Source organism: Tiliqua scincoides, chromosome 2 (genome assembly GCF_035046505.1).
Source record: "Tiliqua scincoides isolate rTilSci1 chromosome 2, rTilSci1.hap2, whole genome shotgun sequence".
NCBI classification, from domain to species: Eukaryota; Metazoa; Chordata; class Lepidosauria; order Squamata; family Scincidae; genus Tiliqua; species Tiliqua scincoides.
In genome coordinates, this window is record NC_089822.1 from 21747856 (window position 1) to 21775203 (window position 27348).

General features: G+C 42.4%; 1 protein-coding gene across 1 annotated transcript in view; it reads right to left on the reverse strand.

Annotated features, from left to right (window-relative positions):
* Positions 1-812: 812 nt before the first annotated feature.
* Positions 813-27348, reverse strand: part of ARL15 (ADP ribosylation factor like GTPase 15) — a 227815-nt gene continuing 201279 nt past the window's right edge. The window contains exon 5 of the mRNA XM_066615185.1: positions 813-4589. Coding sequence (XP_066471282.1) covers positions 4437-4589 — 153 coding nt within the window. The 3' untranslated portion in view covers positions 813-4436. The remainder of the gene's footprint in view (positions 4590-27348) is intronic.

The following is a 27348-nucleotide window of genomic DNA, read 5'->3' on the forward strand; positions in this document are numbered from 1 at the left end:
GCCATGATGAGCATGTTCAATCTCCTTATTTTAGAAGCAGACTACCTCAGAATGACAGATGCAAGGGAGGGCACCAGGATGCAGGTCTCTTGTTGTCTTGTGTGTTCCCTGGGGCTTCTGATGGGCCACTGGGGTAAAGGAGGCTGAACTAGATGGACTTTTGGCCTGATCCAGTCAGGCCTTTCTTATGACCTGTCCGCATCACTGCAAGTGGCTCAACAGTGACTCCAACCTCTCACAGCAGGTAATAGCTCTTTAACAGCATGGCTTACCATCTCCCCTCCAAGGGCATGCTCCTTGCCCCAAGTTGCTTCTGCTTAGCTTTTTGGGTAATAAAACACCTCAACTACAAGACCAGAACTCCTTGTCCAGACAACTTATATAGCATTTTTAAACCAAAGTAGTTCACAAAGTGGAATACATAATAAAAGAAATCAAGCAATGGTTCCTGCTTAACTGCTTATCTTTCTGCAAGATGTGTGAAGATGTTATTTTCCAGTGTAAACATTCTTCTCATGGATTCTTTCATGAGTTTGCTGGGGGAAATCTTTAGAATCAGATTTGACTTTAAAATTACTTGTATTGAGGCAATCTGAGTATATGCTTCCAAAACCTCATATATACACTGCACTGAAATGAGTGGCACCCTATGAGTGCACTGAAATGAGTGAGAAGCATGCATGCATTCTCATAAAATATGTGTCCATTTCAAAAGGGGCTTATGCAACAGGGAGCCATGACTGACCATTTCAGTGACATTTCAAAAAAGGAAACACTTTGAAATTTTTAGTATTGATGAAAAAAAATCATACTAAAGTGTTCTACACAGCATTTATTTTCATTTTGGCTAGCTTTAAATAAATCACAAACAGGTCTTCCTGCACAGCAGTTGTCTGCACAAATTTGTCAACAAAGTATTGATGCTGTACTTTTCGTATAAAGTCACGGATATAAGGTGGGTTAGCTATTGACCATTGCTTTTTAACTACAGTGATACAAACCTTGTAATATAAATTATTTGTCAGTACAAAAAAAAGGCAACTGTATTAGCTACTTTAGTACAAAAACTTGTTAATATCTATAAATAAGGAAATGCAAGAAGCTCAGTAATACAACACATACTTCTGTTTATACTGTTTGAAAATGTAAGCTGAGACATGTGACACTATACAAGAAAAAAGAATATTGAACACATTAAAGATGTTCAAATGCTAGCACTTCCAGAGATATAAGCAGAGGACATAAACATGGAAGCCACACAATGAGCATCTCAGAACTGGGAGACAAAAGGAGCCACTGACAGTTGTAAAACATTAGATGTCTGACAGAACCTGTCAAAACAGCTGCTGTTGGATACTGATTGATAATGTTTTTATTCTGACTGCCAAAGTACTGCAGACAGTCTTAGGTCTGAGGAAAAAAAAAACCCAGTGTGGGCACACAATCTTCTTTCTCTCTCTCTCTCACACACACATACACACACGTGCGCACGCAGACTCAGAAAGCAATTTAACAGATGTCTAGAAGAATCTTATGCCACATTGTCTTCCTTAAAAAAGATTCACTGTTTAATGAATTTCCATGGCAAGTAATTCCGAGGGATAGGATTGATTTCATCTGTATGATGAAGGCCCAGGATGAAAAGAAAAACTAACAACAGGGAATGAGAATAGAGTTGCTTCTCTTGGATAAATGTACATTCAATAACGCTTTAGACAGAAACATGTGATATTAATTAATGAACTGTGTAATTCCACTTTTTTTTTATTAAAAATGAAGTGTTTCAAGATACAAAAACTTTATAAATGAATCCAGCTACAACATGGAACCACCAATGAACTATAAAAATCAAAGGCCTTCTTGTTTCAAGTCCTCAAGCAGATCAGAGGTATTATTTCACTCTGGAATGGAGTGTAGGATGAAGTTAACCCATCCGATAAAAATGCTTAGATAACGAACTTTTCCTATGTGCTAGATATTTTTCCAAATGTTCTGCAGCCCAATCCTACTCACGTTTACTCAAAAGCAAGTCCAACTACATTCAACAGGGCTCATTCCCAAGTAAGTTTGCATGGGATTGTAATCACAGTGTATAATTTAGCTTACAACATGGTTGAAGTTTTATTCTCTATTTTGATAGTTAAATTCTTGTTATGGCAAAGCTACACAGAGCCTAAGAGCAGTGCATAGTGAGTGACCTCATGGCCAAAGTAGGAGACAAAAGCTTTTAAACAGTTTGGATCATATTTATTAGTGAAAAAATTCATTTGAAGCAATGACACTTGGGCCCATATTCACTTGCTGTGAATGTCGTCCCTTAGAGATATGAAAAACCAGATATAAGATTGTTTTCCTGTACCTGCACCTCAATTACTTTGTGTGAAAAGTATCAGGAATGACTTGGGTTAAGTTGACATAAAATGTGACCTGAACATTCAAGGTTATTTGGGTTTCTTTAGATCAGGGCTGGGTGAACCCTGGCCTGAGGGCCGGATCCAGCATTCAGTTGAATCCGTCCCTCCTGTGACTGGAATGCTTCATTTCAGAGTGCCGTGCGACTGCCAGTCCCAAGATCGGGACGATGCGACACTCTGGCCCATCGCGACTATGGTGCAATGTTCCAGCGGTCACTGTGACTGGATTTCTATGTACCAGAGCACTGCATCGTCCCAATCTTGGAACTGGCAGTCACGCAGTGCTCCAGAATGTAAAGTGCTGACTGTGTCAGGGAACTCATTCCCAGTGTGCGGTGGTTGGCACTTGTGCACCGCTGCTCTAGATGGAAGTAGTCTGCTCCTAATAACAGATGGCAAGCCTTGGACTGTGACAATTTATAAAATTTGGAACACTTGTCTCTGTAAAACAGTCCGAAAGGATAGGAATGAAAAGTGATGGCAAAATAACCAAATGTGCAGTTGTAAGAATTTCTGGTTCAGCTCATCTAGTTATGCTAAAAAAACTCCATGTAGTAGCTTCACCACTACTAAATAATATATATTGTGGCATTCTTCTACAAAAATAGTCAAAGGGTAGAAGGGATAAATGACGCAAAGGGTCCAGTAAGATTTATAAAATAAAGGGAGATTCACAGGTCATAAGTGAATTATATTTGAGCAACTGTTTGATAACCTTTTCTTCACAATTGCTTCCTAGAGTAAATTATACAAAAAACATTTAAAAGTGAACAATAACTCACATTTAACTTTGAAAATAATTTAAAAAAAAGAAAGAAATACACCATTAAAACCCCAAGCCAAAAATACAGAAATAAAACTAAGCTGTGATATCAATATTCTATCCAGGCTCCAAACCTCTTGGTAGATGAATATAAAAAGATACAACTTTAAAGGTATAAACCCAATTTATGAAGAGCTGCCCGTTGTGGTTTGTCACTCTTATTATGGCCAACAGTCTGGCAACCATGCCAGTTTAGATATCTGAAGCAGTCTCAGGGCTTCATCCCAATAAACCTGGGAGGAAAAAGGGATACATTCTTGGAACTAAATAGAGTGTTTTCAGGTTTAACAACAGCAACCACCACCAAATAAAACCCCACCCTATGCTTTGGATGAAAAGACAACTTTCAGTCAAAAAAAATGTTTGAAAGAAAAATATAAGCCCCTGAAAATAGGGGTATGTAAGAAACACACAGACATTTCAATTAATTCAGAGATAGCCTTTTTTTAAACAATTCCGTGACCTAGGAATTATAGCATAATACTAGTCACGTAGAATACATCCAGTGATTTTTTTAAAACTTACTAATTTTTCTTGTTCCATAATCTTTACTGTTAGCCTCAATTTCATTACCATTTTACACAATCAACTGAATTTACACTTACAAATTTACAAAGGCTACTTTTTGCACTCAACGTATTTCCAAATCAATAACAAAATACTGATATTCCCATTGTCTTTACCTTACCTCTGCTAAATCAATGGTTTGTCTCTCTAAAAAGAATTAAAATGGTAAATGTTAAAAGGTAGGTGTTTGCATTCAATAAGGCTTCTGACTAGAGTTTGCATCAAAAAATACATTGTTTCAATATTTACTGTGGATCTTAGAGACCACCATCATTTTCACACAGCTTGTGTGATTGCTAGAGATCTGTAACACAAATTTTCTATTCAGGATCATAACTAGATCTTTTCAGGCCTATTTATCAATCATATTAGGTTTGGTTCAGGGAGCAAAATGGCATATAGACAGCAGAACTGGTGGTAAAGAAGAGAAACTCACCAGTTCCCTAGCACAGACAACCTTACTGAAAAGAATCATGAATCTGACTCGCAGAACTTATCAAAACAGGCTTTCCAGACTAAATGCAAAAATATTTATTGCAGACTCTAATGCTGTCTTCTTTACACCAAACCATAATTCAGCTGAAAGCAAGACAAATAGGTACAATGCTATCTCAGAACCATACTAGTTTTCTTCACACTCTTGAAGGTTCGAGATCTCTGTCTTCTAGTAAATTTATCAGCAGGCTGAAGCTGTCTTTTACGGCTTCCATATCATCCAAGGAACAGGGTTTAAGTATCCAGCGTTTTCCTCGTGCAAGTGGTTCAAGTTCCAAATATTTTTTGATCTATTAGAAAAGAGAAACCATAACAAAAATTAATTGTATGCCATCTTGTGGCTTACCTTCCATCTTCTCAAAATTGACAACATTGGGAGAATCTTTGATACTCATTTTTAGAATCACCATACAGCTGTTCTTAACACGCCAGTTATATGTTGTGACCTGAACAGTATTTTGTTGGGGTGTGTGACCTGGCCAACATTCTAATCATACATTTCACTGCACAAGAAGTGCAGAAAAAAATTGCCTGTACTTGGGACACAAAGGATATAGGGACATCCATTCAAAATGGATGAAACAAGTATATTCTAGCAAGTGACTGTGTGAATGGCATGGTCTCAGCCTCAGATTTGGAATTTAACTTCTGACTTACAGCCCTGTTACTGCCAGAAGACATGGGGAATTTTCATCATTATTATACAAGAAAAATCACATTCATTAAATGTTGTGATCACTGTTGTATTCAGTGTCTTCATTGCTTTGAAGCCAGCAACATATTATTGCTAAATTCAAGCAGCGTGCAAAACGATTTATTTTTCCAGTTGCAGAAGGTTACATTATTATGAGGTTAGAAGGGATTCAACATAAATTCCAAAGGCACGTACAAAAAGCAAGGTAGACTGATGATGTGCATGAAAAGAAGGCATAAATGCATAATCAACAAACTCATTAGCAACATGTATATAGTACAAGCCGTAGGCGTTTGGGAGGTGCAGCTGCTTCCTTCCACAAATGTATGTACAAGCATTAGGACTGTATTCACTCCTGCAGCACCAAATGCCTGGATCAGGACAGGCATACACTCAAAGTGCGATGGAAGTGGTTTGAACACCCGTTCTCAGCCTTGAAAACAAATAGCTGAAAAAAAAAAACTGTTGAAAGCCAGTTCCAACAAACGCAACTTAAAATGTATGGGATGTCTAACATATTTTCACTTACTTATACCCCCAAGTAACTGGAACAACCACCACAAAGACAAACTTTAATATTTGTGGTCTGCTTTTTCTCCCCTAAAAGCTCTGCATTCAGTATCTAGGAGCCATTTATGCATAATTAATAGTAATTATTCCATCATATAATTGTAACTAAAGGGCTATATAAAATCATTAACATTTTTTCAACACATTGCACATGAGAGCCAACACACTGAATGAATTTCCAAACTAGCTGGCAAAGATAACTCTTCTTAAAGAAAAATAAATCCATTAGCCTTAACTGTTAAAATGAAAGCCAAATATCTTTTTCTTCCACAATCAAGAAGATGCCACCTCTTTCCAAGCCTTCTTTTAAAAATACCTATTTATGTGTATTGTTCAAAGGACCTGTACTTCATCTGACCAAGACAGAATCTCTGGGTAATATTAATAGCTTCTCTACCAAACCCTACCAACTCCTTTTGCTCCTTTTTTTAGCAGGGGGATAGTAACTGGCCCACCTCACCCTAGCACTGTCTGTTCTAGTGGCTGTCTGCTGGTATTCATTTGCATCTTTTTAGATTGTGAGCCCTTTTGGGACAGGGAGCCATTTAGTTATTTGATTTTTCTCTGTAAACCGCTTTGTGAACTTTAGTTGAAAAGCAGTATATAATAGTTGGCAACCTTCAGTCTCGAAAGACTATGGTATCGCGCTCTGAAAGGTGGTTCTGGAACAGCGTCTAGTGTGGCTGAAAAGGCCGATTCGGGAGTGACAATCCCTTCCACACTGGGAGCAAGTGCAGTCTGTCCCTGGCCTGTCTCCCTGGCTATGGGCCTTCCTTCTTTGCCTCTTAGCCTCAGACTGTTGGCCAAGTGTCTCTTCAAACTGGGAAAGGTCATGTTGCACAGCCTGCCTCCAAGTGGGCCGCTCAGAGGCCAGGGTTTCCCACTTGTTGAGGTCCACTCCTAAGGCCTTCAGATCCCTCTTGCAGATGTCCTTGTATCGCAGCTGTGGTCTACCTGTAGGGCGCTTTCCTTGCACGACTTCTCCATAGAGGAGATCCTTTGGGATCCGGCCATCATGACCGAGCCAACGCAGGCGTCTCTGTTTCAGTAGTGCATACATGCTAGGGATTCCAGCACGTTCCAGGACTGTGTTGTTTGGAACTTTGTCCTGCCAGGTGATGCCGAGAATACGTCGGAGGCAGCGCATGTGGAAAGCATTCAGTTTCCTCTCCTGTTGTGAGTGAAGAGTCCATGACTCGCTGCAGTACAGAAGTGTACTCAGGACGCAAGCTCTGTAGACCTGGATCTTGGTATGTTCCGTCAGCTTCTTGTTGGACCAGACTCTCTTTGTGAGTCTGGAAAACGTGGTAGCTGCTTTACCGATGCGTTTGTTTAGCTCGGTATCGAGAGAAAGAGTGTTGGAGATCGTTGAGCCAAGGTACACAAAGTCATGGACAACCTCCAGTTCATGCGCAGAGATTGTAATGCAGGGAGGTGAGTCCACATCCTGAACCATGACCTATGTTTTCTTCAGGCTGATTGTCAGTCCAAAATCTTGGCAGGCCTTGCTAAAACGATCCATGAGCTGCTGGAGATCTTTGGCAGAGTGGGTAGTGATAGCTGCATCATCGGCAAAGAGGAAGTCACGCAGACATTTCAGCTGGACTTTGGACTTTGCTCTCAGTCTGGCGAGGTTGAAGAGCTTTCCATCTGATCTGGTCCGGAGATAGATGCCTTCTGTTGCGGTTCCAAAGGCATGCTTCAGCAGGACAGTGAAGAAAATCCCAAACAAGGTTGGTGCAAGAACACAGCCCTGCTTCACGCCGCTTCAGATGTCAAAGGGGTCTGATGTGGAGCCATCGAAGACAACAGTGCCCTTCATGTCCTTGTGGAAGGATCGGATGATGCTGAGGAGCCTAGGTGGAGAATCCTTGGGGAGCCTGAGGAGCCTTGGAGAGAATCTTGAAGAGGCCATCCCTGCTGACCAGGTCGAAGGCCTTCGTGAGATCTATGAAGGCTATAAAGAGTGGCTGTCGCTGTTCCCTGCATTTCTCCTGCAGTTGTCTAAGGGAGAATACCATATCAGTGGTGGACCTGTTGGCTCGGAAACCACACTGCGATTCTGGATAAACGCTCTCTGCAAGTACCTGGAGCCTCTTTAGTGCAACTCGGGAAAACAACTTTCCTACAACGCTAAGGAGAGAGATGCCACGGTAGTTGTTGCAGTCACCCCTGTCGCCTTTGTTCTTGTACAGCGTGATGATGTTTGCATCCCTCATGTCTTCAGGTACTCCACCTTCTCTCCAGCAGAGACAAAGGATTTCATGCAGCTCAGTGATGATGATCTCTTTGCAGCACTTTAGGACTTCAGCAGGGATGCTGTCTTTTCCAAGGGAGTCCAGGGCCACGTGAAGTTCTTCTAGGGTTGGTTCACTGTCAAGCTCCTCCAGCACAGGCAGGCACTCAATGTTGTTCAGCGCTTCTTCGGTGACTACATTTTCTCTGGAATATAGCTCAGAGTAGTGCTGCACCCAGCGTTCCATCTGCTGCGCCCGATCCTGGATGACCTCGCCTGTTGCAGACTTCAGAGGGGCAATTTTCTTCTGTGTTGGACCTAGGGCCTGCTTGATACCATCATACATCCCCTTGATGTTGCCCGTGTCAGCTGCTATCTGTATCTCGGAACAGAGCTGGAGCCAGTAGTCGTTAGCACATCTCCTGGCAGTCTGCTGGACTTTGCTGCGAGCACCTCGGAGGACCTGCAGGTTGCGCTCACTGGGACAGGCCTTGTATGCTGCTTGAGCTCTCCTCTTTTCCTCAATGACTGGTGTCAACTCCTCAGAGTGGGCTTCAAACCAGTCTGCTGTCTTGTTGGTCTTCTTGCCAAATATGGACAAGGCGGTGTTGTAAATGGCATTCTTGAAATGTTCCCATCTGTTGGATGCGTTTGCATCGACCAGGCCTGGAAGAGATTCCTCAAGCGCTCGTGCAAATTCCTCCACTTTTCTCTGATCCCGGGTCTTGCTCGTATCAATGTGAGGTCTTCCTTCCCTTTTCGTGTGATACAGTCACTTTGTTTGCAGTTTCACTCTGCTGCACACCAGCGAGTGGTCGGTGTCACAGGCAGCACCCTGATAGCTGCGTGTGATCTTGATGCTGGGAAGGCTGGAGCGTCTGGTGAGAATCAGGTCGAGCTGGTGCCAGTGCTTTGATCTTGGGTGTCTCCAAGAGACTCTATGTTGGGGCTTTGTGTTGAAGAACGTGTTGCTGACACAGAGACCGTGATGACAGCAAAACTCTAGCAGGCGTTGGCCATTTTCGTTCATCTTCCCAGTGCCGAACCGACCTAAGCAAGTGGGCCACGAACTGTTATCAGCACCAACTCTAGCACTGAAGTCGCCGAGGATGAACAATGGCTCTTTTACAGGGATCTTCTTGATAGTGGTGGCCAGGTCATCATAAAATTTGTCTTTGGCTTCTGCTGGAGACGACAGAGTCGGTGCATAAGCACTGATGAGAGTGACAGGTCCTGCTGATGACTGGAGCTGCAGGGACAAAATTCTTTCACTTCCCACAGTAGGTGGGATGATGGATTTCAGCAGGGTATTTCTGACCGCAAAGCCAACACCATGTTCCCTGGTTTCATTTGGTGGTTTTCCCTGCCAGAAAAATGAGAAATTTCGCTCCTTGACAGATCCGGAATCTGGCAGCCTTGTCTCTTGAAGGGCGACGATGTCCATCTGCAGTCTGCTCAGCTCCATGTCGATGACAGCTGTTTTGCGTGCATCGTCTATTGCTTGCAGGTCATCAGAGAAGCCAGGTGTCATTGTCCTTACGTTCCAGGTGCCCAGCTTTAGGGCAGGAGTTTTCTGTTTTCTATTGCATGGTGCAGAGTTGTCGATCCGCTTGTCGGTTTTCACCCTAAACCCCACGCACCCTATGAGGTTAACAGACCGTGGCGAGGCAACACCTTACTGGCTGGGGACTGCCCAGCTTAAGGCGGGCGGTAGCTGCCCAATGAGATGCAATGATCTCTCCCACCGTCAGAAGCAGCCCCTGGCATCATGCCCTACGCCAATCAAGCAAAGACTTATAACCGGTAACTGTTGCTTCCCGTGTTGTGCCGACGCCGTATGGCAAAGTTGGAGTGTCCTCTCCAGTGCGCGAAGCCTGGGTAAAGAAGGTATGGAGGATAGGCTGTTACCCATGCAGCAAATCCCCCCTCTCCACGTCGCTGGAATGATCCAATGGAAAGGCAGAAACCAATATGGTTGGTTCCGGCGGCATTGCAGGAGTTGCCAGAACGTGACTGTGTGCAGCCACGAACTGCCTGAGGGACTCCGGCTCCTGATTTTGCCTCGAGGTTGACTCCTGAAGCCTTTTCCACAACTGGATGTAGCCACAAGGCAGTGGAGGTTTGGAATCAGAGTTTTCCTTCTCTTAGATGTCTCCCTATTCAACTTCCTGATAGCCACAAACCCCTCTCGTGCCCCTCCCCCTGCATCCCGTCTGCCTCACCACTGCTCCCTATTCAACTTCCTGATACACACAAACCCCTCTTGTGCCCCTCTCGTGTTAATAATAATAATAATAATAATAATAATAATAGAACAAAACTCTCTCCTGAAGCAATGAAACTGTGGATACTACCCTCTGTCTAAAACAACTGTTACATCTGAAAAATGGTAAAAATAATGTTGATTAGTTTTACTACTTGGAGTCATGCATTTAATTCTTCCTTTGATCATGTATTTCAAATAAAATCCTAGACAAAACTGAACTGTACCATATATTAAAATATATGGGAGAGATATCATATTGAAATTCTGAATAAAGTGTGAATGATGCTTGAACTTTAAGCCACCACATTCAGCTCAACCTCCAATTCCTTAAATTAATAATAATAATAATAATAATAATAATAATAATAATAATAATAATAATAATAATAATAGCACATTGCAAAATATGCATTTTTGAAGGTTTGTATCCTGGCCTTCTTATCAAACTATTATCTGTTAGAGGACACAAACAATAAGAACTCCAATCATCCCCTCTCATGCACTAAAGAGATCATATCCCTTCTAAATTTGCTTTTCCCCAACAATAGTTAAAGAATGAGTCTTAAATCTTTGTTTCAAAATTAAATTCTATAATGGGCAAATCAAAACTACATTATCCTATAATTAAAAAAATGTAACATTCTCAGGGTGTTAATTTCAGAACAGCATTCATCCATACACTACTAGAAATGTGAATTATTGCAGTACACTAAGCATACATGCTATAATTTTGGCATAGCTGAAAATGAATGTATCACATTGACGTTAAAACCAAGTGCATTAACCACATATGCTGAAGCAAAAATGAAGGACCTCTGTGGCTTGTTTCAGCAAATACAATCTGACAGCTCTATCCATAGAGGAAGCAAAAGCTGCACAAAAAACCATAACAAAACACGGTTTCACTTGATAACAAATCCAGCTGGTGCTAAGCTGACAAAAATGGCTAAGTAACCCGAGATTCTCAGAAACCTCTAATGTAAAGAATGCTTAGCACACACACCCCTACTGGCAGACTAACGTTCTCTGTCCCATGAACTGCATGGAAGCCTGCATTTGGCAAGGTGTTCAGACTACTTGCTGGAAACCAACAGCTCTGATTGCCAAAGGATATCATTTGTAATATTTAAAAAATTTCCAAGGAAAAAGTGTAAATGGAAGGAACAGTGTTGGTGTTTGTGGTAGCATAAACACGCAGCATCGCCAAACCATGTTATCAGAATAGCAAAGTCAATTTTGAGAATACTCAGTAAGCGCCATTCCATGTTATCACGTCAAGAAGCTAAAATTTAGTGTCAAAGTGTTTCCTTAGCAGACAAATAATCCAATCATCCCCTTTTCTCCTTATGCAAAGGATAAATCATTCACTGAATATTTGCTTTCCTTAAATCAGACAACTGTAAGTATGCTGACAGACCAAATTGTGGGAGATGTTGCAGTAAGAGAAATTTGATTTTTTAATTTTGTGCCTTTGATGCTGGAATCTCTAGTAATGTCCTCACTACACAGCTCTTAAGTCCACTGTTTTTTCTGGCTTGTCTTTTTAGAAAATGATAGCACCATTTAAGTGGTCAGTATCTTGTGCAGTTTTCAGTAATTGTGTTATGGGGTTCTTCAGTGTTGATCAACAAAGACGGCATCACAGAATGTTCTCAGATATTAAGATCATAAAATAATTTATGACCTATTTCCCAGCGCCTCTACATAGGTTTTACAGAACCTCATCACCTAACCAGTGATCTTCAGTTTTTGAAGCAAGGGCCCTTTTGACAAAAACAAAAAAACAAAAACACCCCTTCAAAAGTTTCTACTGCATTGATGTGATCTTGATTCCCTATAGCAGTAGCCATATCCCTGTAGCCCCTATAGCCATATCCCACTAAGATACAATCACTTTTAAACATTCCATATCCTGGTCCGCTCTCCCAGATAGCAACCCATGCAGGGTTATTCCTCCCCAGCCACTGACATCCCCCTAATATTTCTGCTTTAAAATTTTAAGCACAAAATCCATTGATTTCCCCAACCTGAAACAAAATCAGTTTCTTCTGTTCCAAGGCAAAACACCATAAATTTTCCTCATTAACCTATTTGTCTTTGCCCACAGGAAAATAATCCATTAGTCCCTCCCCCCAATGACAAAACTCCCATCAATTTTCTCCCACAAGACAAAAAATTCCACCAAATCAACCCCCCCCATCATCTCCAGCCACTTTCGGCCTCCTCTGGCAGTTCCAATATCTGCTACCTTTCTGCAGGATGGGAGGGGGGGAAGTCATCCAATTCGACCAACATCATGTATCTCTTCCAGTGGAAGACACCTCCTATTACTGCTCCCAATGCAATCACAACCACAGACGTAGGAAGAAATAAGCTGCTCGAAGATAGATTGCTTGCTGTTGCTGCCTCTCCAATCCTTCTTGCTGTGCACCCTGTGCTGCAGTATCACACAGGCAAATCCCTCTCCTTCTCTCTGTCCACCTCATAGAGGCACCTCCCCCAGCCTCGAGTCAAAACCCGAGTCTCTGCCCCTCTGACTTGACTCATACACGAGTCAATTTCAATTTCAACAACCTTTAATGGCATAGCAGAAATAACTACAACATACATAGATAAACGGCGCAGATACAAAACAACAAATAAATTACATAAAAACAAAACCACAAAAAAATTGTTCCCAAGTACACCAATCAGGACTGCTTAAAACTGTTGGCGGCAAGGACTTTTGCAAGAAACTCGGCAACAAGAGACGTAATATCGTGCAAAAAGTCGTGTAAGAGGAATGCTGCAAGAAGGTGGGGGGGCCAGAATAACTGGAAAGGACAGGGCACAGAGCATACACGAGTCATAACAGGTGGTTGTTGGGATTCGTCCAGAGCCCTTCACTGTCTTGAGCCATGAGTCTTTTCAAAGTATGCATCAGGGCATAGCTCCCAGGAAGAATGGAGGTGCTGGTGGAGTGTGTGTATGTGAGGTGAAACACAAAAATGCACCCAGGAAGTGTCCCCACCACTGCCATCACTCCAAGTGTGGAAGTGCACTGCAACGATGCAAAACACATTGTGTATGACATCACCGCCAACTTACTTTCAGGTTCAGAAGTATGTGCAGGCTGGAGGTGTCTCATTTTCAATCTCTCTAAGAACCACCTCCATTTCTCCCCCTGCTTCCTTCTCCCCCACCCTGCGCTTCTGAGAGTCACTTTTTCCTATAGCTGACCAACTCCCTCACCTCTCCCCTGGCCAGAGGGGGGGGGAAAACCTCAGAAGACCAATCCTTTGTCCAATGGATTGTCTGTTCCTTCAAAGATGGATGAGAGGTCGCTCCCACCTCCCTCCCCACTGAGCTAATTGGATCTGCATTCCTCCTCCATCTGCCTCATGCTTGATTCAGCGACCCAAAACAAAAACATTAACCCTTCCACCTCCCCTCCCATCCCTGCTTCCTGGCTGGAACTAATGTACCCTGCTGCTTGCACCAGTCAATGCCAGCTTCTGGATCACTGCAGGAGGTCTTACACGTGATGCAGAAACTACAAAAAAAGTGAGCAAGCACTCCCAAACACAGACAGACTTGAGTCCGCACATATGGGGACTCATTTCCGAGTCAGTGGTTAGAACTCGAGTTAAGTCCTGAGTCATAGAGACAGGAGACTTGCGTTACGTACAAGTCGTGCAAACACGTGTTTTTGTGACTCAAATTCAAGCGAGTTTCCATCCTTGCATCACGCTGCAGAACCATGCAGGCACATAGAAGCTGCCTGAGCTTATCCATATGTCTGCATGGTACCAGAGTATGAGGTGCACCTACAGATGGTCATCCCCACCATCTCTGTTCCTCACCTCCGTGCCAGATGCACTGAATTGAAATTTGCCGGACATTGCCTTGCCCTTGTTGCTCCTTTGCACACCTCCACATACCTGAGTCTGACTTCGTGAATAAGTTCCATCTAGAGAAATAGTGACAGGGTACCATGCCTCTCCCCACTCGAAGTCGGAGGATTGGGGGGTGCGCTCCCTTGACCACATGTGGTCATTGGTTATGTGATCCCGGCACAAACCAGAATGCCACAAAGTGGGGCACACCTGTAGATATGTGCACTTAAAACTCTATATTTCCTGATCAACAGCCTTTTGTAGATTTGAATGTATTTCCAGAGCTTCTGCAAACACAGGCTGTCCCATTTACTTCAACAGAGAGGATAAACACTGCAGACATAGGAAAAGCCCTGCTGGATTAGGTCCAGGGTCCATCTAGTCCACCTTCCTGTATTTCATAGCAGCTCACCAGATGCCTCAGAGAGCACATAAGACAACATAATACATGCATCTGGCTGCCACGCCCCTGGCATTTTATTTACCCTTGCACCCCCCCCCCCAACCCAACCAGACTGTGGCTTGTGTTCAATTTGGCCACTTAATTATACACAAGTGACCAATCTTTAAAGCAGGAAACCTACGGTCCCTCCCTTACCATTTGAGTAGGCAAAAAATCTGACACCCATGGCCATTTCGGATAGAAAAAATATTTCTATCTGGTCCTCATGATGAGCAACCAGTTAATCTTAGACTGTACATACCCATTATGACTTGTAACTTGTCCAATTCACTTTTAAAGGCATCAAGGCCAGATGCTATCACCACACCCTATGGTAAGGAGTTCCACAGATTAATTACATGCCGGCTAAAAAAATATTTTATTTTGTCTGTTCTAACTCTCCCAACAGTCAATTTTAGTGGCTGTTCCCTAGTTCTGGTGTTGATAGAGGGTTATCATTTTCCTCTATCAATTTCCTGCATAATATTATTGGTGGGGGCATATTTGTTTCGCCACTTTTTTTTAGCTTTACAACATCATAGCCTGAGAGAACAAGAGTGAAATATCTACTCTTGAAAATCTCTTTTCAATATCCAGATGACAAAGCCAATATGTGTCATATTAAGCAATATTATTCCAACATGTAGTTAAATAACAAACAATACATAATAAGATCTCTCATGCCTAATGATATCTACAGACTGACAAAATGAAATTGGCTTATTTGTACCCCCAAATAAAGATGCTCCTCTTTGCTTGTATCTGATATTTTTTAAAATATGTGCAGCACCTGGAGTAGAACAAAGGTAAGAAATATTTCTTACAATGAAAGAAGTTAATGAGTCTAAGTCCTAAACTCGCATATCAGAGTCAACCAATTACCCTGTCTGAAACACAGTCTTGTAAAACTATCAAATACTTGTAAAATGGTCTGCTACACACGAGTAAGATGTTGTTTAAATGGCTTGTTTGACTAGATGCATTCACCATGAAATTGATTCTTTCAAAACACTATTTGTAAACTTGATACAAGTTAACTGCATAGGCTGAAAATGAGAAAAAAATCTGGCATTATAAAGGGTGGGTTTCAGGTGTGAGTCTAATTTTATGAGGTCGAGGGTTACTTGAATGAGAAACTCATCAACTATGGTCATGTGCCAGGCGGGAACTAAGAAGGTTGCATACAATTAGATTATTCTTCTGTTTCCATGCCAAGGAGTTCAGTGTTATTTCACCATACATAGCTTTGTTCCAAAACATCACAAAATTTGCTGGATATATTTGAATTATATACTGCAGTTCACTGGCTTATTTAAAAACAAAACAAAGAAAAGAGTTCACAAAATGAAGTGAAAAGAGAGAAAGGAGTGAGTACACACTCATTCAATAGTTCTCATATGCAGTGGTGCCTCGCAAGACGAAATTAATTCGTTCCGCAAATCGTTTTGTATTGCGAAAATTTCGTCTTGCGAAGCGCAGTTTCCCATAGGAATGCACTGAAATTTAATTAATGCGTTCCTATGGGCAAAAATAGTCAGAACAAAGTCAAATTTGGTTTACAAAGTGTTTATTAAGTGCTCTTTAAAGGCATACATACTGTACAGAGGATTTCAAAAATTTCAAGCACAAAACTTCAACTTTTTAATTTTAAAAATTCGTCTTGCGAAGCACGGCATAGAAAAATTTGTCTTGCGAGTCACCAGAAAAAATAGCAAAAACGCTTTCGTCTTGCGAGTTTTTCGGTGTGCAAGACATTCGTCTTGCGTATACCATCACAATCAGCAATGGTGCATATATGTGCAAACACAAGTGATGTGACTGTCTTAATATGCAATATTTATCATGTATGCTTAAAATACCTTAGATGTACACCTGAATACACACAGTGTGAAGTGATCCCTGAGTTTTTAATTCTAAAACCATGGGTGACCAAACCCCAGCTCTGGGTACAATTGCAGCCCGCAAGGACTCCCCATCTGGCCCCCAGGGAGGCCCCAGTCTCCAATGAGCTTCTAGCCCGCCAGAGACTTGCTGGAGCCTGTGCTGGCCTGATGCAACTGCTCTCAGTGTAATGGCCAACTGTTCAACCTCTTGCGTGAGCTGTGAGAAGAAGGCTTCTTCCACTGCTTGCTGTTTCATGTCTGTGGTGCAGCAGCAGCAGCAGCAAAAGAAAGGCTGGCCTTGCTTTGTGCACGGCCTTTTATAGGCCTTGAGCTATTGCAGGACCATCATTCATTCATATAAGTTCCATCTCTAATATATTCATTTATGTAAATTTATTCAGATTTGAAATGTAAATTAATTCTTTTTTTTCCGGCCCCCGACACAGTGTCAGAGAGATGATGTGGCCCTCCTGCCAAAACGTTTGGACACCCCTGATCTACAGTAATGCTTTTGTGAATGAAAGTGAGTCCATGAACTCAAGCTCCCTCCAAGAACGGAAGGAGTGTTCTACTCATACAAAGATCCTTTGCACAAGAGGAATGCTCTTTGTGTTCTCAGAAGGAGCTTGCAGAGTGCATTCATGGAAGCATTACTTCAGATGTCTTCTTGGAGAAGACAGCACACACCCCTAAAGAACTAAGAAAAAAATGGGTGAGGAAAGAGACAGAAAAAGAAAAAAAACCAGGGTATTTCTATTGGAAAAAGAAGATTTCCTTGCTTATGCAATAGCTGCCATATTTTCTGCTCAAAGTGCTATTGACATCACTACTCCCATCTCTAAGTGTCAGAGCATGGAAGCACCAGGGCTCTAAAGAATGCTTAAAAATTGTTGTGTCTAAGTGTGACACACATGCTAATTCATCACTAGCTGTCACAAAAACCCTAAAGGGATACCTATGATACATGCATCTTCAAAACATACATTTTTAAACAACTGATGCATTATCTGGGAGGCAAAACTGCATTTTCCCAATGAAATGTTTTGCAGATTGAGGGCTGAGAAAGCAACATCTCCATGATGTGAAAAAAGATGCTCTCTGCTACCTGGAGGAAAGAACTCTAGTATCCCTTGCGGAAAACAAGTAACGAAGTGCACCATATTGTACTATAAGACAATTGCCTGGAAAGGCCTTCAGTCAATTTCTGACATCAGATTGATGGAAGTGTTTGTTGCAATAAAACACTTACAGACTATTGAAGAACACTCCAAGACTGATGCTGCATAATGGATCGTTTCACAGTGCATTCACTTTTAAAAATTCTCATAGTTCCAAAATGACTGCTGTCTTAAACCTTTTAACAGCCTAAACATTTATTTATAACTCTATTTGTAATTCAGAATAAGATGCTTTCCCCTGAAAATGCCAAGTTGAAGAGAGTGTAATGGGAGTAACTGTGGAGAAAAAATAAATGTGTAACAAAAGTGTTTATGCACTAGCTTGGGAGATAATGCAACAGCAAACTGTTCTGCCAACTGGAAAAGTTCAAGTTTTGGAGTCGATTCAAATTTCAAACCCCCGAAAGGCTTGTCTATGTTGTGCCACAAGATGATTAGCGCCCACCAAAGAGTGCCAGCCACACTGTTTTGTTTTTAAAATAAGATCAGCTGCAGACAGATTCATAGATTGAGTCTCTCTTCATCTTGTCTTTCACACCCCAGGCAATGTGCCACAGTAGAAAGAATTCAAAAGAGGAAACAGCCATAAGTGTCAGGAGAACAACAAGAAATGAAGCTTCAGATTACATGTAGGGAATAAAAAATGCCTTGTTTCAGTGTCTCTGGTCCATCACAGTGAAGACGGCAATCTTGGAAGATAAAATGCAAATCAAATTCTTGTTGCAGCAGCCACCACTTTCATGCCAGCACGTGCATGGAAGGAGATTTTTAGGGTTTCACATTTAGGATAAAATGAAGCAAAGAAGGGAGGCAATAGCTGGTAACTTGTAGAGAATGGTAATTTTAATGGCCAATATCCAAAGAGCTCTTTTAGGAAAATCCAAGAGTTTGTGCTAGACAGGATTTCGCTTTCCTCTGTGACATTGTATGTGGGCAGGAATGCCATCCAAGAAACAAATTCAAGGTCCTTTTTGACATGGAATCCTGCACATTTTTTTTTTTTACTCTTGCCCACATTTTATATTATTTATTTATTACAATATTTATATACCACCTTTCTCATAGACTCAAGGCAGTTTACATCTGCAGGCTGAACATAAACCCCATTTTTCAATGAGATTTTTACAAGTTTTGTTCCATGAAACAATGCCATGTAGAACCTTCCATTTCTCCAGATGTTTCCCTTCATAGTGCAAGTGTATAAATGTAAATTTATACATTTAATAAAAATTTATGAGGATTAATAAAGGGGAGAACGATTGTGTAGTTTCAGCCCCAATCAAAAAGACAGAAAAAAAATTTGCTGGACCTAAGTTAATGGTTGACATAAGACAGTCCTCAGACCAGAAATATTGGCTGTTCACTGTGGAAGCCTGCCACCTAACAGAATGGACTAATAGTTGCTCTTCATGTTCTGTTTCCTGAAACATACGAAGTTACAAAAAGATGCATTTGACTTTAATGCATAACAGGGACCTGTAACAAAACCATAATGTATTAAAGAGACAAAATTTCAGTGTCCTGGGTGGCTTCTTGCCCTTTCCTCTGAATGGGATAATGCCATTATGCTAGACAAATTTTCATGAATTGCATAATGTATGCAGGATGCAAATTCAGATTTTCATGAAGTAGAAATTAGGTTACATTTCCCCGCTCCACACACTAGCAGCACACACTCAGCCCTAAATAAAGTCAAATAGGAATTCTTATCTACATTATGTGTATACTTTTGTGCTTTATGTTTGCATGGTCCATGTGTGCACACATGCATAATTAGGAGACTGATGCACATATATACTTTCCAACATGTCCACAAAAAAGATGTGTGGCTAGTAGACACAGTTTGAACTCACACGAGTCACCTTCCCCACCCAACTTATCCCTCTCAAACCCTCAACACCTGAAAAAACACTTTGAAGAGCATCTTGATTCCAGCAGCATAGGACCAGCAACATGGCATGGAGGAGAGACACTGGAGTAGGGAACTGCTAGCTAATGCTCCTCTAAGCAGTTTCCTCCTCCAGCAACTGGATACTCACCCAGCCCTGCAACCTACTCCATAGTACATGGCATGCCACTACTGAGGGTTCTTCAATCCCCAAGTACCAGGGTTGTTTTTTTTTTTGGGGGGGGGGGGTCCTCAGGAGCTTTGGGAGGAGAATGAAGACATGGGCTTGTGCAAGCACAAGCTGTGAATGCTGTTCTTTCTGTATTTTGCAGGCTCTTACATGAAACGTTTTCACCCTTTTCTTCCAAAATGGAGATTACCATCAGTTCTGGAAAATTAAGAACACAAAATATTCTGTCTACTTGTCAAAAGATGCAGAACAAATTTCAAAATAAAAAGTGACATTGCCAAACTGGAAAGGACCACATAAATGTTGACAAATGCCAATAATTGTGAAAAACATGTAGTATCAGGTACAAATTGGAGAGAAGAAAATGATCCAGAAATGTTCAGCAATTTTGACAATTTAAAATGTTCGTGTGTAAAACACGAGTTTGCAAAAAGGAGACCCTTCTTGATTCAAGTTAGCCAAGATATACTCACAGAAGAAGAGTGGAAAGTTTATTTTACATGGATCATCTTCTATCCTATCTGCTGCTTCTGTCTCAATACAATGACAGACGAGGAACTTCGAGAAATTAATGCACCCTAAACCAGACTGTCTGTAACATCTGATTCTGTTGGAGACTGCTGGGTCTCCATCACATCCTGGAAGTATTAGCTTCATAATATTATCATTTTGTCTTGACAATTAACTTCGCTAGCATAGTAGTTACGGAGGCTGCCAAGTCTTTCCTGGAAGAACTGCTGGGGATGAAACACAAATATACACATGCTAACAGAACTGGGATACAACATACATTTCTGCCAAAAAGTGCCATGATTCAATGACTTTCAAATGTTAACACCATCTGTGCTGAAGAGATAGCATGTTAAAAATTTTTTCCCCTATTGTAGTGGTGCTGCTGATCTCTCTTCTGCTATTTACCAGCATAAGATGTTTTTAAGATGACAAAATGCCTTCTTGCTTTGCAATGAGTTTCTGAATAGTCAACAAAGTCTGTGCCTTCACAGAACTGTTTTCAGAATTATTTGTGTGCACTTTAACATGAAAGCAAGGAAGAATTTGTATAAACCTGGTATCTACCTTTTAAACTGATGTAGCCAAAACTGGATGTTACCTCATCTATTTTAGTACTACAGCTGGTGAACACGTGTTGAAGGATTGAATAGTCATTTTAATATATTTTAGTTTTGGGATGCAGCATCTAGATTAAGTAGTTGCAAGGGTAAAATTGAGGTGAAATGGATTTAATTACAAAGGCAGAATATTATAGAAGAATCAGAAATGTCTGAAGCCAAGAAAGACTTCTGAGATGGAGCCAGGTGATTTCAGCCTTGGGAACAAACTGAAGAACATAGTAGAATAATTGCCTAAAACAGAGGAGGACCATAAGGCAATTTGAAAAATATTGATTTTCCTGTTTACAGGAAGGAGGGGGACACAATCTCACTGACTGCTTTGCTCAAATGCTACACTGCCCACCTTATTGGCATAAGTGAGCCATCTATTGGTATCTGATGGTACCTGATTGGTATCTGATTGGTATCTGATGATATTGATGATCTGATATTGATGATATTGATGATCTGATATTGATCATCAGATATTGATGATCTGATATTGATGATCTGATGGTATTGAAGGGCACTGTTGTCTTTGATGGCTCCACATCAGACCCCTTTGACATCCGAAGCGGCGTGAAGCAGGGCTGTGTTCTTGCACCAACCTTGTTTGGGATCTTCTTCGCTGTCCTGCTGAAGCAGGCCTTTGGAACTGCAACAGAAGGCATCTATCTCCGGACCAGATCAGATGGAAAGCTCTTCAAACTCTCCAGACTGAGAGCAAAGTCCAAAGTCCAGCTGAAATGTCTGCGTGACTTCCTCTTTGCCGACGATGCAGCTATCACTACCCACTCTACCAAAGATCTCCAGCAGCTCATGGATCGTTTTAGCAAGGCCTGCCAAGATTTTGGACTGACAATCAGCCTGAAGAAAACACAGGTCATGGTTCAGGATGTGGACTCACCTCCCTGCATTACAATCTCTGCGCATGAACTGGAGGTTGTCCATGACTTTGTGTACCTTGGCTCAATGATCTCCAACACTCTTTCTCTCGATATCGAGCTAAACAAACGCATCGGTAAAGCAGCTACCACGTTTTCCAGACTCACAAAGAGAGTCTGGTCCAACAAGAAGCTGACGGAACATACCAAGATCCAGGTCTACAGAGCTTGCGTCCTGAGTACACTTCTGTACTGCAGCGAGTCATGGACTCTTCACTCACAACAGGAGAGGAAACTGAATGCTTTCCACATGCGCTGCCTCCGACGTATTCTCGGCATCACCTGGCAGGACAAAGTTCCAAACAACACAGTCCTGGAACGTGCTGGAATCCCTAGCATGTATGCACTACTGAAACAGAGACGCCTGCGTTGGCTCGGTCATGTCGTGAGAATGGATGATGGCCGGATCCCAAAGGATCTCCTCTATGGAGAAGTCGTGCAAGGAAAGCGCCCTACAGGTAGACCACAGCTGCGATACAAGGACATCTGCAAGAGGGATCTGAAGGCCTTAGGAGTGGACCTCAACAAGTGGGAAACCCTGGCCTCTGAGCGGTCCGCTTGGAGGCAGGCTGTGCAACATGGCCTTTCCCAGTTTGAAGAGACACTTGGCCAACAGTCTGAGGCTAAGAGGCAAAGAAGGAAGGCCCATAGCCAGGGAGACAGGCCAGGGACAGACTGCACTTGCTCCCAGTGTGGAAGGGATTGTCACTCCCGAATCGGCCTTTTCAGCCACACTAGACGCTGTTCCAGACCCACCATTCAGAGCGCGATACCATAGTCTTTCGAGACTGAAGGTTGCCAATTAACTAACTACTGGTATCATCCAAATTTAATCTGAGCATAGTATGACCATCATCCTTTTAACAACTAGGTAGAGATAAAGCAGGGTAATAATACTGGATCCCTCCAGAGATAGAAGCCATGTTTAGGTTCTGCAGCAAGAAGCACATTTGACACTGCATGCACTTGCCATAGGACACTATGCCCAATGCTGACTCCCCAGTACACGTGCCTGTACAATAAACATTGCCTGGAAACACGTTTTCCATGTGAACATATTATAAGCTTATGGACTCCCTTACCACACATTAATGGGCCAAGACAGATGCTGAAGCCAAGAGTTTCAACAATTATTCAGATTCATTTCTTTATTTTATTTATTTGTCACATTTTTATACTGCTCTGCCTCCAAGGAGCTCAGGGTGGTGTACATAGCTCCATCCCTCCTTTTGTCCTCACAACCCTGTGAGGTAGGTTAGGCCAGAAGTAACTGGCTCAAGGTTACCCAAGAAGCTTCATGGCTGAGTGGGGATTTGAATCTGGATCTTTCAGATCTATGTCCAACTACAGAACCACTACACCATCCTGGTTCACTGCTTTTCAACAAAAAGCAGTTTACATAGAAAATAAGGAAATAGTTCCCTATCCCCAACGGGGCTCAATAAACTAAAAAGGATATAAAAGACATATGTACCAGCCACTGGAAAAAATGCCATGCTAGAGTGAAGAAGGATCGTTGCTATTCCCCTGATAAATAGAAGAGGATACCACTTTATAAATGGTGCTTCTTTGCAAATGTTTTTCCCATATATCTCCATAACTATATTGGTGCAAATTCAAGATTCTCTTTCCTGATCCCTCTCATCATAGATGGAGTACTGAATGCTAAGGATTGTTCTTCTATAACTATCAAAAGTCCCAATAAGGTCCTGGGAATTTGGGGCAACCTGGACACAATTTCTTCTATTGTTTCTGTAGAGACAATTGCACACAGCCTCATTTAGGTTGGGTTAAATACAAGTGGGTCACTATTTCAGACTGATGTCTGTGCAAGGAACAGTTGCCTGGTGGTTGTGGTTTTTGTTTTGCTGTCTATGATAGACTTTGTAACCAATGGTCCCTGCTTACTCCTCGATTAGATAAATCTTTCTCTGCTTCTTGGACCAATTTTATGCTCTATCATGGCCTCCAGTGGGTGTCAGCTCCCTTCATGCTTTGGCCTTGAACACCAAACAAATGCCTAGACACTATGGAACAGAACCGGTTGCGTTGCTTGGGGGGGTGCGGTCTGCACCAGGTGACGTGCACAGGGGGGTGAAGCGCACTTGGGGGGGGTGACACGCTAAAATCACGGTGGTTACGAGTAACCCCATCATATTATATACTGTTGGATGCAGAATTTCGAGCGGAATGCAATGCAAAAAACAAAAATGAAATATTGCCTTTCTATCAAAAGGTATGGCCAAAAAACTGGAGAACAAAAAATGCATGGATCCCTATGGAAAGTGAAAGTGAGCTGTATCGCATGTTTACTCGCAAGTTGGGAAACGTGCCTTAGTCCGTCGGAAAGGGCAGGCTGAGAGGAATCCAATAACACAAGAATGGTCCTGATCCAATGAATGCAGCCCCCCCAAAACACCTGAGAAGGAAGTCCCTCCCTCCAAGCAGATGAATGTATTGAGCCCTATGGAAAGTGAAACTAAGCCTCACGGTCGTGTTTACTCGGTAGTAAGCAAACGTGCCTTGGCTGGTGTGGAAGATCAGGTGAAGGAGAGTGCAAGGCTACCAGAATGGTCCTGATCTGATGGAGCTAAACAAGTTCTCCAGAAGGCAGTCTCCCTCCCCCCCCCCCAAAAAGGATCAAAACAGAGGCTTCAGCTGATAAGGTGAAAATTTTTGAGACTTGCAAAGCCAGGTGGATCCTGACAGTGATCTGGTTTAAACAGAAGTTCTTAAATTGAACTGGGCACTGGGTAGGGGCAGGGTTGAAAACCTTACTGATTTTGGAGGGGGGGGGTGTTATTGCAGGCAGGTTATAGAGGAAATTCACTTGGTGGAACAGGGCTGGCTTCTGCTTATTTAATTATTTGTTTTACTTTAATTATTTATACTTATTTTAATTTGCTTGATGATGTCACTTCCACCATGATATCACTTCTGGTGCGTCTTGGACAGATTGTCATTCTAAAAAGTGTGTCCCAGTGCTAAAAGTTTGAGAACTGCTGCAATAAGGTATTACTAAGTTGACACCCTTGGGGGATGTGTGACACTACTAGTGACCAAAATCACTAAAATCATAATTTGGAAGAATAATACCATCATGTTATATATCAATCAACGCGTAATTTCATGCAGAATGTGTTCTATCTTTGTTCTAGCAAAAGGTACAGCCAAAAAACCAGTGGGGGCGGAGTGATGGTACATCACCATGCGTACCACCTGGGGTGCTGCCCCGCCCATTGCATGGGGAGTGACACGTTGGCATCCCGCACCGGATGACGCAAACCCTAGTGACGCCACTGAACAGAACAGTAGTATTTGGTATATAGGAGTGACAAAGGAATTAGAAGCTCCCCAGGTTGAAGGTTGTCGTAAACATAGGGGGGTTTGGGGTGCTCAGAGTTCTTGGTTCTCGAACCCTAAAGCCCTCAAGGCCCATCTGCTCAGTAGTATTGCCACCACCCTGTATGTGCCAGTGCCTCAGTCCAGGGACACTGAGACCCTCTAGGCTTAATTCTATCCCTTGCAGGCACTGAGCGCTTTCTCCAATTAAAGCTTCAGTCCTCAAGTTCTAGTGAGTCTAGTGAGGTCTAGTGAGTACTTGGTAGCTTGCTGAACGGTTAGGCAGGATTCTGAAACTTTGTCCCCAACAGACAATGAAACAACTTAGTAAAAGAGATTTTAGTTTATTAAGCACATAAGGTTACACACTCTACAATAAGGCAGCAAATGCTAGAGGCATAAACATCTAGAAAACGTATCAGTAATAAAATAAGAAAGCTAGCTGGCTATCTCTATTAATCCCTATCTCTCACCTGGGTCAGTTACTCTTGTAGATTTCTTAGCTCCAGGGCTACCTATGAGACCAGGTGTCCATGATGGACAACGGAGCTCACACGCGTGCAGGATGTTGCAACCCCCAAAAAACTCTGTCCAAGAAAGAACGCACACATCCCTTGGGCACTCATTATTATACTTCTTATGCTAATAGTACTGAGGTGACTTCATACTTACTTAGACTGTCCAATCAGAAACTTTTGAGGACAGAGTCTTCTCGCAGTGGGTCTGGTTGCTAGCCCTCCTAGTTCTTACCCCTCCCAAGTGGAGATCCATAGCTGCATTCCATTCCGCTTGATCAGGTGCCCCTCAGTCTACTGAGGTGTTAAACATTCCAATGGGTTGTAATTCTTGTTGTCTGTGCTTTCTGGCCAGCAAAGGAGAGACAACAATCCTTTTGTTTATTTACTCACATTCCTGCAGCTAGGAACTGCTAGCAACTTCTCAGTTACACTGTCTTAGTTTCGCTCAGGCTTCTATTGCCAACCTAGGCCTGACATGCACTTATTCATGACAAAGGTGCCACACCAGGTAGGTAGAGTTATTTGGATCTTGTGGCTATTAACTTCCTGGAATGCAAGTCAATGATGTTAACTGCCAAGACTGTGCTGCAAGCCATACTTCAAGAATTGCCTTCACAGCTGACGAAGTTCTAGTGAAACTAATGGAATTTACATTAACCACAATTCATTCAAATCCCAACTGAGTTCAATTCAATTTTCATTGGATACAACCCAGGATCTAGTATGATACAGACAACCTAGGTATCACACAGTGGTGGACACCTGCTATTCCGGACAGGAGACAAGCAAATAGAAAGGAACCTGGATCACTGATTGTTCCCTAAGGAGATTTTTTGAATTAACTGTAATCGCCTCTACTACAGTAGTTACATATCAGCATCACTGTACAATGTGTTAAACACATTGTATATTGATGATGATCAAAGTACATCAAGCAAAAGAAAGGAATCCATCACGAGGCTATTGCAATCCAAATTACAATGGAGGGGCAAATATGTAGGTAGAAGAGACATAAGTAACTTTCAGAGTGAAGGGATACAAGGAAAAGGTTACATAGGATGAAATGATTGTGTAAACAAAAACCACATAATGTATTCATTCTCTTTAAGGGTCCAATAATAAACTGGCCCAGCACTGGCACTGAGCTGTAGCGCTGGGTGCTGTAAACGTGCCATAAAACATGTTTACAGTGCCCTAAGAGTAGAACACTGTAAACACGTTTTATGGCACGTTTACAGCACCAACCAACCAGCTGGAACCAACCGTACTGGCCTCTGCCTTTCCATTGGACCATTTCAGCGACGTGGAGAGGGGGGATTTGCTGCATGGGTAACAGCCTATCCTCCATACCTACTTTACCCAGGCTTCGTGCTCTGGAGAGGACACTGTTCCAGAACCACCATTCAGAGCGTGACACCATAGTCTTTCGAGACTGAAGGATGCCAACAACAGAAGAGTAGAGAATGCCCGTGCTGGGTCTGCACCAATCAGGTGCCAGGCGTAGCACCAGCAAAAGGACGATGTGCTGCTGCCGGGGGTACATGTAACCACTGTGCTGTGGTGCTGCCTTGGGGGAGTGGGGGACGGCAGAATCGGTGAATCTTTGCCCCACCTTATCAAGCCAGAAAGTCCAACATTGAGTCTCTCAAGTCTGACCCAACAAAATGGCTGGCGCAGACTTGAGAAGCCCCATCGTGGGGCTTGGGGCTTCCTGAGGAGGCCTCTGGCTGCTTCTTGGCCCCTGCTAGATACAGTGGTAGCCGCTTTAGTTCAGGATTGGGCTGCCCATTAATTGTGTTATTACAACTAGTACAGAATGCGGCTGCTCGTGTGGTGGCTTTGGCACGTCAGTTTGACTCTATCGAGCCATTGCTTTGGCGGCTACACCGGCTGCCGGTTCTGTTCCGGGCC